This window comes from Octopus bimaculoides, chromosome 2 (genome assembly GCF_046866305.1).
Source record: "Octopus bimaculoides isolate indiv1 chromosome 2, ASM4686630v1, whole genome shotgun sequence".
NCBI classification, from domain to species: domain Eukaryota; kingdom Metazoa; phylum Mollusca; class Cephalopoda; order Octopoda; family Octopodidae; genus Octopus; species Octopus bimaculoides.
In genome coordinates, this window is record NC_142929.1 from 4,692,396 (window position 1) to 4,710,179 (window position 17,784).

At 36.6% G+C, this 17,784-nt stretch overlaps 1 protein-coding gene across 1 annotated transcript in view; it reads left to right on the top strand.

Moving 5' to 3' along the window:
- The window catches only part of LOC106884237 (neuropeptide FF receptor 2), a 274,245-nt gene that overhangs the window by 224,515 nt on the left and 31,946 nt on the right, over positions 1-17,784 (top strand). The window contains exon 2 of the mRNA XM_014935500.3: positions 10,558-10,979. Coding sequence (XP_014790986.1) covers positions 10,558-10,979 — 422 coding nt within the window. The remainder of the gene's footprint in view (positions 1-10,557; positions 10,980-17,784) is intronic.

Here is a 17,784-nt window from a genome sequence, read left to right on the forward strand (position 1 = left end):
AATTGAGGTCAACATGGAGCTAAACAAAAACGAAAACACTTTAAGTATTAAGTTTTCTTTGCTTGGCTTTTGGGCTGAAGTTTTCATGCAGAAATACATACTCATGCACATTTCCCATGTATTCATGAATATACATATATATATATATACATATATATATATATATATATATATATATACATATGTATGTGCGTGTGTGTGAGTGTGTGTATGTATGTATATATATAAATATACACACATACACCTATATATACATACAACCATACACACGCACGCACACACACGCATACACACACACACACACACACACACATATTGAGAAAAAGTCGTCAGAATTTTGGAAAACTTTTTTATTTCTTCATTATAATTAGCATTTTCGTTCGTTTCTCGAACTTGCCAAATACAATTTTGTGAATGTACAAACAGCTTGTTCATTTATATAGAACAGATGGGTTTTTTTTTGGGGGGGGGGGGGATTTTGTTTAGAAGAGAACATTATTTTTGTGTTTTTGGGTGAGGTTCCATTTTATTTGACAAGTTCGTGAAACGAACGAAAGCGCTAATAATAATGAAGAAATACAACGTTTAGGAATAACAACAGTTTGCTGGCGTCGACGGTTGTAGATTTTTACTTATAAGCTGAGAAAATTCGTGTATAGTTCACGGCTAGCAACTAGAGTTGCTATGAATGCAATAAAAATCCAAATTGTGGGAGTGGAACTGGTAAACTCCAAGCTGCATATGTTTTCTACCTAGCAAACCCTCTGAGTATACCTTAGTTATATGAAGGTTACATTGTCGTTCGAGAATCTAAAATTAGCTCATCGAAGATTTGTTTTGAAAAAAATTATATATTTAAGAAGCCCGTCATATATATGTATATATATGTGTGCGTATGTGTGTGTGTGTCTTTTTGCCTGTGTCTGTCTCCCACCACCGCTTGACAACCGGTGTTGGTGCGTTTATGTCACCCTATGTTAGCGATTCGATAAAAGAGGCCGATAGAATAAGTATCAGCTTTTATAACAAAATTCGTAATGGGGTCGATTCATTCGACTAAAACTTTCTTCAAGGCGGTGCTCCAGCATGGCAGCAGTCTAATGGCTGAAATAAATAAAAGAAGAAGATAAAAGATATATATATATATGCGTATGTATGTGTGTATGCGTGCGTGCGTGTATGAGTGCATGCATGTGTGTGTGCGTATACATACAGAGATGTCCTTATAATATCTAGATAAAAGGGTCGATTATCATTTCAACGAGAATTCTTTATTTACGACGTAAATGAAAAAATGACGAAAGATTTGCGTCGTTGAGTGCAATGTTCTCCCTGATTTTTGTGTACGGAAGTTACGGAGAGAATTAGAATGTTTCTTATTCAGAGATAAAAACTGGCACGCATTAAATCTGTAATATTATTTGTCAATAGCAAAAATGTGTAAATCTTCAATGCGAACTTGCGTTTGCTCACACCAACCAAAATGGATTAATTTGTCAAATACTTTAAGTTACTGATTATTTCAACTGTGAAAAGGATTACGTGAATAACAAAGCATTAAAATCCTGTTAAAATCCTTGAAGAAAATTGTCATTAGCGGAGACATGGAATGAATTTTATAAACAACTGTATTATGTCACTATGTCAGATAGAAACTTTGTTTAAAAGCATTTACATCTGTGGATTAAATTGTAGGATTAAATCTAATCTTTTTCTATTAAAATTAGTTTCCTGTGTGTATGTGTATGTATATATATATATGTGCGTGTGTGTTTGTGCATGTGTACGTGTGTGTGTGTGTGTACGTGTGTGTGTGTGTGTGTGTGCGTGTGTGTGTCACCTGTTGTAACGTCAATGCACGGAACTTTACAGTAGTGCAGCAAGTTCCCTGAGTTGGGCACATTAAATAATTATGCTCTACATGCAACGAGTTTTCCCCTCATGTAGCTATAAAAAAGAGAGTCAACCTAATACACATATTATTTGGTTAGCTCGTTTGACCTTATTCAAGTTTCTTTTAGGCTTTCGTGTTCGTGAAATTTTAATCATTCAAATTACGTCGAAGTCAGTCATTTCTAAAGAGAGTAAAAGAGATAATGGCACAAATGCATTCCAAAAACGTATTAGCTAATCAAGATGCGTTACCATAATCATTTGCATCTTTTTCTGTCTTGATTTATATATTTTGGTGATTTTGTGTCCGTATAATATTTGTTTAAACCTATTTTCACCAAAGAGAACGCTGACAATGAGGACAGAAAAACTGAAGTACAGCTGGGTCCAAGTGTCTCTGTTGTAAACCTGCTTCCCTCCATCGACTACTTTCCCTTTCTCTTTGTTATGAATAATTTCAAAAACAAAAGGACGAACGTAACATTTTCTCCACAAGAGCAGATGTTTAAATGTATCAAACGTCCACGGTGATATACGAGTATTAAAGTTAAGTTTTTAACTGTTTGTTTTAGTTGGCCCTTGTATCACTGCTTCGGTACAAGTGTACACAATTTTTTCCTACGTAAGAGCCTTTAGCATTCATTCATTCATTTGACTGACCTTCTTTGAAGGTAGCCGAACCATGGCAGGCTGGAGTAACATCTCAGGTGTAACAGTTGAAGGTTTAATCAAAAATTTCTTTATTCGTAAAATGATCTTCGGAACTTATACACACGATGATTCGCAGTTTTTACTGGTAGAAGAATATCTACCATTTATATCATTTATCATTTATCATTATATCATTTTAATAAAGTTTCCAAGTTTCACATCCGTATAAAAGGGTAGTGAAGGGGCTGGGGGTTCAAGGGAAATGGAAAAACAGCAGCTTTCAGCAGGTGGTGCAACCTATATGGGCCCTTTCTGTTGACTTAACTTTCCGTCATAGGAAATATGTGATGTTGTGGTCACGTCTTCATGTTCTAATCTAGCATAGAACCTCCCGGATTGAAAACTACCCCATGAGGTCTTGTGACACAGAACGATCTTCGATGGGTTTTTTTAGTAATATTGGCGGGCAAAGTTAGTACTTGGTGGACTGACACTTTGTGATGAGGACCTAAACAGCTTGGGTATACGTGGTACAAACACTTTTAATCACGAGACCAAGACAAAAGAATCGAAGACTTAGCGCAACACACCTACGCAAAATGAAACGACTGGATCAAAATGACATGTGAACTGAACCACAGCGTCCACTGTAACTTTACTTCGAGATGTTTCTCCTACCAATAAAAGTGAAATATTATCTTGAAATTTGTAAATCGTTTAGCTTCATTTCATTTTCATATATGCCTTGAATAATATCTCATATTTCTGTTATAAAAGAAAACTGGATTTGTGGGCTTGTTTTACTTAGTAATCAATAGCTGTTTCTGGATGAAAAATCTATGGCTGCTTCAACGTTTAAGTGTTTGACCGGTATCTTGTTGCTGGTGAAAGGCTTTTTCGTTTCTTTAGCACAACTTAATGGAAAACAGATGTTTTCTCAGATCGATATATATCCTGATAATTTGATTATTGAAAAAATATATTCGACGAGAAATTATATCTAGCAAGAATTATTCCTACGTAGCTACATATCTCTGTTTGGTTTTTCTTACGTTTGTACTTAACAAAAACCATACGGGGAAGAAAAAGTATTTTCTCGTTTGCCTTTCAAGTGATTTTGATATATTAAACGAATCCAAAACGACCTTTAAAGGGCTCTAATCTTAATTTTCCTGGAAGGTATATACAATATCAGCGTTTTGTTAGTTCCTGGATAACATTTCCAGTGAACTGATACATTTTTTTCTTTTAAACCAGAGTATATTTGATACAATATTACCCAAACTTGATCTCCAAAAATTTGAAATATTCCACCAGGTAAAACATCTCCATTTTCAATATTAATAATTAAATGGGTTCACTTTTTTATATGTTATCTCTTATCTTTTACTTGTTTCAATCATTAGACTGCGTCCATGCTGGGACAATGCCTTGAAGAAGATTTTAGTCGAATAAAGTGACCCTAGTGCTTTTTCTAAGCCTGGTACTTATTCTATTGGACACTATTGCCGAACCACTATGTTATGGGGACGTAAACAAATCAACACCGGTTGTCAAGCAGTGGTGATACACACACATACACACACAAAGAAGCAAATATACATGCATACATACTTAATTCAAAAAGTGACACAAGAAAGACAACAACGTGAGGACGTAGTACGTGCAAAGTATTAATAATAACTATATCCATGAGAATACATACATAAAACATACAAATCTGCACATACATACATACATGCATACATACATACATACATACATACATACATACATACATACATACGTACATACGTACGTACGTACGTAGGAAAATACCCTGTTGTTGATGTTGAAATTCCAATGAAGGAACCTTGGATCTAGGTTAGAAACCGCTTCTTTCTCTGTTGGCAAGAAATTTTGAAATAAACTGAATAATGGCATACATACATACACACATACATAGAATTACGTAAAAAGTATGCGTATCTGTGGAGTACTCAGCCACTTGCACGTTAATTTCACGAGCAGGCTGTTTCGTTCATCAGATCAACTAGAACCCCCGTTGTAACCGACGATGTACTTAACGCGGGCTTCTTTCAGTTTCCGCGTACCAATCCACCCACAAGGCTTTAGTCGGCCCGAGGCTATAGTAGAAGACACTTACCCAAGGTGCCATGCTGTGGGACTGAACTCGTAACGATGAACTTGCGAAACAAACTTCTTATTTCATAGCCATGCCTTCTTGCATTATAAGAATTCTCTTGCTTATCAAACTTTGTGCGAACATAGAAAGATTTCATACATACGAGTATGCCAAGCCTATGCAACATATAGAAAAAGTATTCTCACTAATTCAATACTAAACCTAGAAATAACTGCTGCAAAGTTGTCGCTAATGAGTAGTTCAATAAATTCTTTACCAATAATGTTGTTACAGATCATATTTGTTATAAGGTGAAGGAATTGAAAGTTTAACAAATCACAAGATGCTAGATAATAATTAAATCATATATTTTTTATTGCAATTAATGGACAGTAGTCGAGTTGGTTACATGCTACCAACGGTCCAATCAATGGTTCAATGTATTCTTATGGCGAGAGTAAAAAGAGAGTGTTGTGTAACAACGGTGTAAAATAATTATCGCTAGGGACTTTGTTCGAGAAACAGTGATTTATTTCGTTTTCTTGCTGACTGTTGTTTATATCTTCTGCTGATATAGAAAGTCGAAAGACACACATATACAAACTACACACACACGTGTGTGTGTGTGCGTGTTCAAATATAAACATATATACATATACATATATATATATATATATATATATATATATATATATTTCTTTATTGCTCACAAGGGGCTAAACATAGAGGGGGCAAACAAAGACGGACAAACGGATTAAGTCGATTATATCGACCCCAGTGATTAACTGGTGCTTATTTAATCGACCCCAAAAGGATGAAAGGCAAAGTCGACCTCGGCGGAATTTGAACTCAGAGCATAAAAACTGACGAAATGCCGCTAAGCATTTCGCCCGGCGTGCTAATGTTTCTACCAGCTCACCGCCTAACGCATATAGACAGACAACGAGACAAGCAAATAGATAGATAGATAGATAGATAGATAGATAGATAGATAGATAATATGTTTTTACTCGTGATAAATAGATATGTGTATTTTTACTATTTGGATACTTGAAGAGAACTCCATCCAGCAAAATCTATAGTAAAAAACACTTACCCAAAATGCCACGACGCGGGTTCCAATCTGAGACTACGTAGTTGCGAAGCGGACATGCTAGCCAGACAACGATGTCTTCTCCTCCTATGACTAGACTTTAACAATCGGCTAATATTACAGCTGACAAAACATTTCGGACTGTTTTTAAAAAGTAATATTTCCAATTACTTAGCAACTGTTCTAATCAGCTTCAACAGAAATATATTCAAATATTTATTTTCAGACAATGTTGCATTATTATATGAAGCGTTAAAAATGTCGACGGCATTTGAATTAAAAAATAGAACACTGAATTTTTTGTTACTACCGCACATCACTAAAGCTATGAATGATGTTAAATATATTGCTTATAATAAAAGAGTCAAGATGTAGAAAGAAAGTGTCCGGCAAATTGCCTCGAGGTAATTAACTACACTTCTTTATGCTTTGAGACGGATCGACTTGCACATTTATTCATCCTTGATCAATAGAATAGGCAACAATCGATAAAATAGGCACCACTAGAGTATCCGACTTGATTCCTTCGTTTAAACACCCTGCCACATATATTTGTGCTGCTCAAAGACATTTTGCATTAATTAGCTTCCTTAGTAAGTTTAGAAAATGCATACACGCCACAACATCCAATCATTCTTCTCTAAAATGCAGAAACCCGGCTGATAGGGAAAATAAACCAATATTCGACGTATTATATATTGAATTTGGTTAAATGTCTTCAATTCAGATGCTTACACTTCATTTCAGTCGCTCTTCTAAAACTGGTACTGTGTTGGAGTCATTAGAAGACTTTGATGGAAGTAAAACGACAAATCAATAATGCTTTTGTAGACAATTTTAAGAGAATTAATTTAAGCTTCTTTTAAAACTTCTGACCATAGATTGCGTCATTATAACTTTGATTTCATGTTAAGGATCGAGTCCAAAGGTGGAACTGAGACATGCTGGAGTCGCAGTGGTTTAAGATTAGAAATAATAACTGTACCACTGGCAATCAAATTGCCATTTTGACATATTGGGGCGGTATCTCTTGCTTTCAGAGTATTTGCACTAGGATCCCCATGGATTAGGTGTCCTTTGATTATATAATGTTGAGGAGGATTGGGTGGCTTATATGCCTTTCTCGAGGATTATATTAATCTAAGTGAAATGAAATGGTTTCAACTGAGAATTAAAACTTTCTCACTGAATCTGCTGAACGGAATCTTCTTCTACATGGTAATAATAATCTCATTACTATAAGGTATTTTTCTAAGACAACGAGAGTATTGTCGATTTAATTATTATTATCATTTTGTTCTTGTTCTTGTTATTCATTGCACATTCGTTCAAACGTGCATGAAATTTACTCCATGATTTCTCGAGGATTTTAGCGGGAAACTGAATTAATTTTTATCTTGGATTTCACACAGAAACATGGGTGGAATATCTTGGAATTACAGCTTATACAAGTTTTTTTTTAATGGTAGTTTATTATTATTATTATTGTTTCAGAAAGCATGGCTCAAATCTTTATTTTTGCTTTTGTTTCATAAATCCAGCTCAACAATGCCTTCTTGTCATTCCACTCCAAGAAGAGATTACACTCAAACAGAATAAAATAGTCCCCTAACAGAAATAAACAATAAGGATAAAAAATTAACTTTAACGAATAAACAAATATATGATAGGCGCAGGAGTGGCTGTGTAGTAAGTAACTTGCTTACCAACCACAGGGTTCCGGGTTCAGTCCCACTACGTGGCACCTTGGGCAAGTATCTTCCACTATAGCCTCGGGCCGACCAAAGCCTTGTGAGTGGATTTGGTAGACGGAAACTGAAAGAAGCCTATCGTATATATATATATATATATATATATATATATATATATATATATATATATATATATATATATGTGTGTGTGTGTGTGTGTGTATGTATGTGTGTGTGTGTATTTGTGTGTCTTTATTTGTCCCCCAATATCGCTTGACAATCGATGCTGGTGTGCTTACGTCCCCGTAACCTAGCGGTTCGGCCAAAGAGGCCGATAGAATAAGTACTGGGCTTACAAAGAATAAGTCCTGGGGTCGATTTGCTCGACTAAAGGTGGTGCCCCAGCATGGCCGCAGTCAAATGACTGAAACAAGTAAAAGAGTAAAAAAGATATGTTGCAGGAAATGGAAAAATAAATAATGATAATTCATCAAATTGACTCAATTTATTAAACGTTTTGTTAACATCGATAACAACAGCAATATACAGAGCATGGTTGGGCAAGTGAAAGTGTGACGAACGCTAAACAAGACCCATCATTCTGAAGTGTAATATGAAACAAGAAAATTCTAAATATAAAACATTTGCTGAAAGGAATGGAGCACAACAACGTTTGATTTATAAGGCAGACGATAAGCTGACTGAATCGATTATACAGGCAGACGAAGGAGGGTAACGTACTTGTATCTTGCGAAGCCCACAGTCGCTTTCTTTGATCAGTTCAAGAACAAATGGAAGCAATACTTACTGACACGTTGTGTAGTATCTCCTTCACTGAGAGGTAGGAACATCAAAGCTATGGACGAGGCGAAATTCCAAGAATAAAATATACGAAACATATCTGCTCATAAATTAGTCCCACAATATTTGAGAAGGAGAAACACAAGGATCATCATCTGAAGCAACGGTAAGGACATTGTCCTCCTGACTCATAGTAACTTTCCTGGTAAAATAAGAGGAGGTGGTCAATGTCGAAGTAACTTACAGCGATATGTCGTCGGTCGGGACCACAACGGACATAAAAGTTCCAACAAAAGAGAGGTGTGTCCTTTACTGAGGGTGCTAAGAGGAGGCTTTAAGTTTGGGCATCAATTGCAGGAAGCCTAGATGCAATAAAGGTCATATAAGGGCTTTCAAGCAAGAAGACAAAAATAGTAGCAATAGCAGCGCTCACGGAACCTGAGGCGCCACCGATCGCAACTCTAGAGTTATCCTCAAGATATCCTTTCGTCATCATTACTGATCGCAAACCAAATGACTTAAGAACTGTGTCCGTATCAGTGAGAGTGGAGGACGGTGTCTTACGCCAATGGATTGGTCAAATGTTTGCTGACTGTGACGGAAATGGCTAGAGTTAGAGTAGATGAAATTACTCCGAGAATCCACCTGCAAAACGGAAACCGAAGTTTGTAGATGTCGTGTACTTTTGGTTATCAGCATGATTTTAAATCTGTGTAAATTCTTGGTTGGCTCAAGTCAGGATCTCTCCCGCATCTGGAGAATTATATTATTCATGTCGTCACATATTTCATGTAATACCTACACTTTTCATCTAATGCCTTTATTATATTCTCCTCGTTATCCGATCTTGTGTAAATTCACATACTAATTTTATCCTGCCTCCATCTCGAGCCCTTATGACAAATAAATCATCGTCGTCATCATCAACGATTTCGTTGTCAGCATCACCGCAGTCGTCACCGCAGTCGTCACCGCAGTCGTCACCGCAGTCGTCACCGCAGTCGTCACCGCCACTGTAACTGTCGTTTTCACCGTCGTTTTCACCGTCGTCGTCGTTGAGGTCAACGTCTTTAGTATTATTCTCGGCGTTCGTCTATATTTGCCCGTGTGTTACGCTTGCGCCAAGGGAGGTAATAACACGAATGGAAAAATGGATAGCTACGATAGAGAGGAAGTGAAGGGGAGAAAGTGGGACAAAGAGAAACGGAAATGAAATCAGTGAAGAAAATAGGAGAAAACATGAGAGAGAGAGAGAAAGGAGCGGAGAGAGAGAGAAAGAAAGGAGCGGAGTGAGAGAGAGAGAGGGGGAGTGAGAGAGAGAGAGAGAGAGAGAGAGAGAGAGATAGAGAGAGAGAGAGAGAGAAAGAGGTGAGGAGAGCATCAATATTTTTCTGCATAGGTGTCTGCAAATCGCAGGCACAATCGAAATTTTTAACATAATAAAACAATGTTACTAAAACTTATATCGATAGATAGCTAATTAAGGTGAAATAACATTAGTTAGCAAATAGCTGTGCATATTATATTTTTACCTTTTACATGTTTCAGACCAAAGGTTGCAGTCATGCTGGGGCACCGCCATTACTCATTGTTTATGAATTTGTTTATCATCATCATCATCATCATCATCATCATCATTATTATTATTATTATTATTATTATTATTATTATTATTATTATTATTATGCATGTCGCACTGCATTTCATGCTGGTGGTGTAATACCGTTGTCAGTTGTCCACCAGCAGACACCTTCAATTTTCAAACACTTTTCTAAGTATTCTAGCGGTTGGAAGGAGTATTGTTCTCTGTAAGTGTCCAGTCCTGATGTTGTCCCTGATTTAAACAAAACAAAAAAAAATTAATGCTTAACCGCATTTCGTGCGTTTTTGTGTTTTGAGCTCAAAATCTACGGAGATTGACTTTGCCTTTCATCCTTTCGAGTTCGATGAAATATGTACGTTACGCACTGGTGTCGATGAGATCGACTGACCCACTTCCATAAAATTTCAGGCCTTGTGCCTACAGCAGAAAGACTTGTTGCTGTTGCTTTCTTTCGACTCACCTACTTTTGTTCGTTGGCATTGTCATAGTAAATTAAGAACGAATGAAGTTTGTGACTATGTTGAAAGAACTAATTATATTATAATATATTCTCTTCTCGTGTAGTTTATCCTTCCCATTGCCAATCCGTCTTTGAATAACTAATACACAATAATGTATTTATGATTTCTAAAAGAAAACCCATGTCTGTTTGTATTTTTCTTCTTCTAATAAGTATGAATGTTCTTTTCTTCTGTTTCAGTGGTGTCCTTGGTTGCCAGCGTTTTTACGTTGTCTCTCATTGCTTTTGACCGATTCTATGGCATTGTGTTTGCTCTCAAAGCACACATGATGGAGAGAAAAGCGAAAGGCTCTCTGTTTTGCGTCTGGTCATGCGCAATAGCAGTTGGATGTCCGATACTTATATCTCGAAACCTGCACGTGCGCGTGTGGTTAGATCACGTGGAGAGATGGTGTGACGATGGTTGGCCGATCCATAGCAATACTGCAGACCCCACTTCCCGTCGCATCTACTACACATTTGTTGCCATCGTTCTCTATGTCTTTCCGATGCTTGTGATGACCTTCACCTACACAATAATTCTATGGAAGCTTAATTCAACTGCCATGCCAGGTGAAACTATTGAAAGAGAAGTAATCCTTCAAGCTAGGATGAAAAGGAAGGTACGTCTAACACTAAGTATTCGATTTCTGTATTTCAGTATTGTGAAAAGAATGTTATCTGAAGCTGTAATATGCGTAGTTATCTAGACATGATTTTTAGAATTATTTCAAATCTCATAAGTTCAGTTCTGGAGGATACTTTACATATCTTCGATATGCGATGTAATTGATCTCACCTGAAGCACTACAAAAGAGATATCGCTTTTCTGAGAAGTTTACGTTACATATAAGTTCTTTCATACAATTGGTGGATTTTATATATTTTGCGTGTTTCGTTTATATTCCCAAATATTTTAGATATGTCTTAATTCTTATTACAGAAATCTTGCAACACTTTTAATAAACTTTATTGTAGTTACATCATTAAAATCAAGAGATTTGAAATATTATTCGGTTTCTTGTTTCTTTACCACAATTAAATAAAAGTGCCGGTTGGGCTGGCCGATGCTAGTTTTCAGTGTTTTAATTTGACATAACTCTTCTGTGGACCCCCTCCATAACAGGACGTCACTATTTCAAAACTTCTACTCACAGGAAAAATTTAAATGATTATCAAACAAACCGAAAATTAACAAAGCATTCGTTTATTATAACAGGCTGTTGCTAATCAACAGTGCCACTCCATTGTAGATCTGCTCGGAATCAAGAAAAGTAGCCCCTTTGGTATTGAGTACTGTTAAGAATATCTTACCTCTACTTACACGCGCGCACACACACACTAAAAACTGAATATATAGTATTATTCTGTCATTTACTGGGAATCCAGGTGTTTAAAAGGTAAGGTGGTGTTGTTGTTTATCCCCAGTTCTCATCCACCAAACGTCTGATCAAAGGTACATAAGGCCTTGACCATGCTTTCTTTTTCAGACATGGTGTATCTAGGACTACAGGGTCCAATCTGTCTGACCCTTTCCTTTTTGAGATGGTAGAGTGGGGTCGAGATTTTTTGGAAATGGTTTTTTAGCTTTGAGTAAAAGAAGATACAGGCGGATCAGTTCATTATGATTTTGTTCAACGTATTTCCCCTACAGATTCACACGCTTATTGCAGCGGTCCTTTAGTTTTTCTAAGCCCTGGGAAAGAAACCAGAAGGCTAGGCCTCCAACCACTCCTTTCGTGATACCAAAAAAGCTAGAAAACTTTCAGCACCCCCTCGTATATTTCATGTACATAGAATACCCCCCCCCCCACACACACACATTATTTACATTATTTACATTTGACGGATATTTGTCCTCATCTTGTTTGTTGTTAACACAACGTTTCGGCTGATATACCATCCAGCCTTCATCAGGTGTCTTGGGGAAATTTCGAACCTGGGTTCTCTTTCCTAAGGTATTTTTCCATGTTATTATTCGATTCCAGGCAGTGACCTGAATAATAATAATAATAATAATAATAATAATAATAATAATAATAATAATAATAATAATAATAATAATAATAATAATAATGATAATGATAATGATAATGATAATAATGATAATGATAATAATAATGATAATAATAATAATAATAATAATAATAATAATAATAATAATAATAATAATAATAATAATAATAATAATAATAACAACAACAGCATGGAAAAATACCTTAGGAATGAGAACCCAGGTTTGAAATTTCCCCAAGACACCTGATGAAGGCTGGAGGGTATATCAACTGAAACGTTGTGTTAACAACAAACAAGATGAGGACAAATATCCGTCAAATGTAAATAACGTACATAATTCCTCATCTCTTAAATATAGAACTGTAACACACGCACATGTGTGTGTGTGTGTGTATGTGTGTGTCTGTGTGCGTGCGTGCGCGCGCACCCGCTCTGTACAATATATACTTTCTGAGAAAAAAGATTTGAAAATACTTTTCATCTGTAAACTAGCGTTTTAGTGAATCGTTCATTTTACACTCCAACCATCGTCACCTGGACAATTTATAATAAAGGGAATTATACAAAAATAGCGTTACTACCAAAATAACAGACATCAATGAATCTTTTTTTCCCCTTTTCCCAAGGCTCAAATAATAATTAAAAGCTTGTCTGTGGCTATCGATTTCTCCACACGGTTTCGTGTTTGACTGAAAATAAGAATTCTTCTCGGAAAAGAAAATCAATTCACCAAAAAAAGCATGTCTCGAAAAGTCAAAACTTAGCCCTGCTTATTCTAAACGTTATTTTAATTTTGTAACAAATCCCCATTTGCATAGAAATATAATAAGAATGGAGAAAATATTCGAAAGCCTTTGTCTTCATAGTAAGCTGGTCATCAGCTTCATTTCACTTTCTGAGACACAGCAAACACATAACATATAAATGGTATACACATAATAAAATGAGCAAAAGAGAAAAACCAGTCCTCAAGCACACACACACATATGCACACACACGCACACACGCACACACGCACATACACACACATACACACACACACATGCACGCACACACGCACATACACACACATACACACACACACACACACATACACTCATGTTTCTCTCTCAATAGATCAAAATGTATACGTACATATGTATATGTAACACTATATGTTTATACGTGTGTGTGTGTGTGTGTGTGTGTGTGCAAACGTTTGCGTGTGCGTGTGGGCGTGTGTCAGCAAACATGTATGTACATTTGCACACTCAAGCACACACACACACACATATATATATTTACATGCATGCAGGTATATACAAGGATCTACGTATTTGTGTATGTGCACATACATACACACCTACATATACATATACCTAAATATATATATATATACATACATATATATATATATATATATGTGTGTGTGTGTGTGTTACTACCTGTGTGTATATATCTAAATATTTGCATGTATATGAGCACATACATGAGCAGACACACAAACACATACACACACATTCATTCACACACATGGAATGGTCATTGTAAATCCTTATAGGAAATCATTATCTTGCTGCGTAAACTGGGAAGTTTTCTGTCTCCTTGGCCCTGTTCGTTTCACACACACAGAATGGCAGATATAGAAATTGGCACGCATAAATGCACACGCTTGCAAATGTCCACTCGAAATGTTTAGTTGCAAGATAAATGTACGTTAAATTACATAATATAAAAGAAACGGCCAAAAGAAATCATAGATGTATACATGAGCTCTGTTTTGGATGTCTTATGGAAATGTCGATTACAGACATTAGAAAGAACTCTTGTTGTGTTACGGAAACAGAAGGAGTTATAAGGATACTGTCTGTCAGGAGTAACAGGCATACGACAGAAACGCAAACATCGAAATAAATTAATGCCGTGCGGAATAATACAAGTCTAATGTTTCAGGCAGAACACGTGATTGCATAGAGATTAAATGTCTCCTGGTTTTGAAGGAGAGACTGCCAGCGCTTTTACCTTGTCTCTCATTACTTTCGATCGGTTTCTTGTTTCTCTACCACCATTAAATAAAAGTGCCGGCTGGGCTGGCCGATGCTAGTTTTCAGTGTTTTAATTTGACATAACGCTTCTGTGGACCCCCTCCATAACAGGACGTCACTATTTCAAAACTTCTACTCACAGGAAAAATTTAGATGAATATCAAACAAGCCGAGAATTAACAAACCATTCGTTTATTAAAACAGGTTCTTTGGCATTTCTTTATCCTGCAACAAAAGTTAACATTCTATTTCACATTCCGTCGAAAGGCTCTGCTCGAAACGATGGATATCTCTTCTTCCACACAGATCATCATTAGTTTTCTCTGATTCTACGGTTGCGCTTTTTTTTCCGAAAGAAACTAACGAAGATCACGCGAAAACGTCGAATTTCATATTGTAAACACAATCAGAATGCCACAACTGACCACGCCGTTAGAGTGTGTGACCGCGATGAGCGTTCGCCTTTATCACGTCACAATCATTGCAATGTGTCCAAAACTAACACTCAAACGATAAAATACGTCCAATTATGAATAGGTGTCATCCGGTAATAGTAACAGCGATCTAAAATTCGTTTCAATTTTTGGCACAAGGCCAGCAATTTGGGGGAGGGTTAAATCGATTACACGGAACCCAATGCTCGACAGATACTTATTCTATCGTTCCCGAAAGGATAAAAAGTAAAGTCGACATCGCGGGTATTTGAACTCAGAACCTAAAGTTGGGCGAAATGCCGCCAAGCATTTTGCCCGGCGTGCTAACGATTCTGCCAGCTCACCGCCTACAGAAATCTAAAATTGATGGCTATTTTGTAAATGTACATGTCTTTATTTTCTATCATCAGCGTAAGATGAAGTAAGTCGTAACTCCATTTTGATTTATTCTAAATGTACTTTATGACAAGAAAATATGCAGGTGATGCCTCATTAGTCGTATATGTTACTATAATAGGATAAACATTATGAAAATAATTTTATTCTGTCAAACTAGGCAGCTACTTCATAAACAAACATCTGACAAAGTGACAACATTTCAAAAACTCGAAACACAACTGATTATCCTGAATAAAACAGTAAACAATAATTAGCCAAACAGCCAGCCTTTAACTATTTTCTTTTATTTCTTTTACTTGTTTCGGTCATTTGACTGCGGCCATGCTGGAGCACTACCTTTAGTCAAAAAATCAACCCCAAGATGTATTCTTTGTAAGCCTGGTACTTATTCTATCGGTCTCTTTTGCCGAACCGCTAAGTTACGGGACATAAACACACCAACATTGTCAAGCGATAGGTGGGGACAAACACTGACCCACAAACATATATATATATATATATATATATATATATATATATATATATATATATACGATGGGATTCTTTCAGTTTCCGTCTACCAAATCCACTCACAAGGCTTTGGTCGGCCCGAAGCTATAGGAGAAGTGGTGTGTGTGTGTGTGTGTGTGTGTGTGTGTGTGTGTGTGTGTGTGTGTGTGTGTGTGTGTGCAGTGAAAAGCTCGCTTCCCATATGTTCCAGGGTTCAATAAGTCCACCTTCCACTATAGTCATGGTAGCACTCCTTGTTTTCTGTCTGACCAAGTGGAGCATACTCATAATGAACAATCCCCTTGTAATACAGTTCATATTTAAGAGATGAGAAATTATCTACATTATTTACTTTATTTACATTTGACGGATATTTGTCCTCATCTTGTTTGTTGTTAACACAACGTTTTGGCTGATATACCCTCCAGCCTTCATCAGGTGTCTTGGGGAAATTTCGAACCTGGGTTCTCATTCCTAAGGTATATGCCCAGCGGCATATGGCATAGTAGTTAAGAGCGCGGGATACTAACCTCAAGATTCCGAGTTCGATTCCAAGCAGTGGTAAAATACTGTCTATGTGATCTCAAATTTTAAAGCAAACGCATAATTTTCTTATGGTTTGTACAAATCCAAATATATGGTACCCTAGGCATAACACCTACATGAACTTCTAACTTGTTGTCTCTTGAGGTCTCTGGGTGAGACTTGGATCCAACTTGTACAAATGCAAAACAAAAGTCAAACATAAAATAAAAATAATAATAATAATAATAACATCGAAAAATACTTTAAGAATGAGAACCCAGGTTCGAAATTTCCCCAAGACACCTGATGAAGGCTGGAGGGTATATCAACCGAAACGTTGTTAACAGCAAACAAGATGAGGACAAATATATGTCAAATGTAAATAATGTAAATAATCCCCTTGTAGTCGAAGAAAATGCTCAACAGTATCTTCACATTGCTTTGACTCATTCGTGCTTTCTTCGGTCTTGGAGAGGTTGGGGTCTTCCACCCCGACAACTGAGCCATAGACCCACGATTCATCACCCGTTATGACACGCGCCTCATAACCAAATCTTCAGTGATAAACGACTGAACTGAACCGTAACTAATCACAGTTGCTCGCGCATCTGCGATGTTTTCCTCGGTTCTGCTGGCTTCGGCTCTCACAGATCGCTGGCCATCTTGGAAACATCAGAACCACTTGTACACTTGTGTGTAACTCATACACTTTCCCCCATACACTTTCTCTAACTTTGCGTAGGCCTCTGAGCATATATCGCTAAGCTTGAAAATCAACTTATATTCGAAAGATTCCATTCTGTTTATGTTGCGCTGTAATAATCAATATCTGTATGTCTCTCTATATATATATATATATATATATATATATATATATATATATATATATATATATATATATATATATATATATATATATATATATATATATATATATATATATATATATATATATATATATATATACATACATACATACATACATACATACATACATACATACATATATATAATATATATATATATATATATATATATATATATATAAGCAATGTTAATTCTCTAAATGAAGTATTAACAGTAACTGCACGATAAAGTGTAGTATATTGCCACTTAAGTGTGGCTGACCCCTAGGGGTGGATGTTACTGTTGCTTTTAGCCCCAGGAGGACATCTCCTCCAGCTGGCTTATCGACACACGACTGTGTCCTGTTTGCCAAGGGAGTTATCCCTCTCACCTCGACCAGCAGCACGAACGTATCCGGATTTCAGGGTTATTTCCCTTCGTCGGCGTTCGACAGCTGATGACCTTGGTGAGAGAGACAAATCTGGCAAACCTTATATCTTCTTTTCCAGTGACATTCTTCACTGATATTGAAAAGGTGAAAACAAGCAATGTTAATTCTCTAAATGAAGTATTAACAGTAACTGCACGATAAAGTGTAGTATATTGCCACTTAAGTGTGGCTGACCCCTAGGGGTGGATGTTACTGTTGCTTTTAGCCCCAGGAGGACATCTCCTCCAGCTGGCTTATCGACACA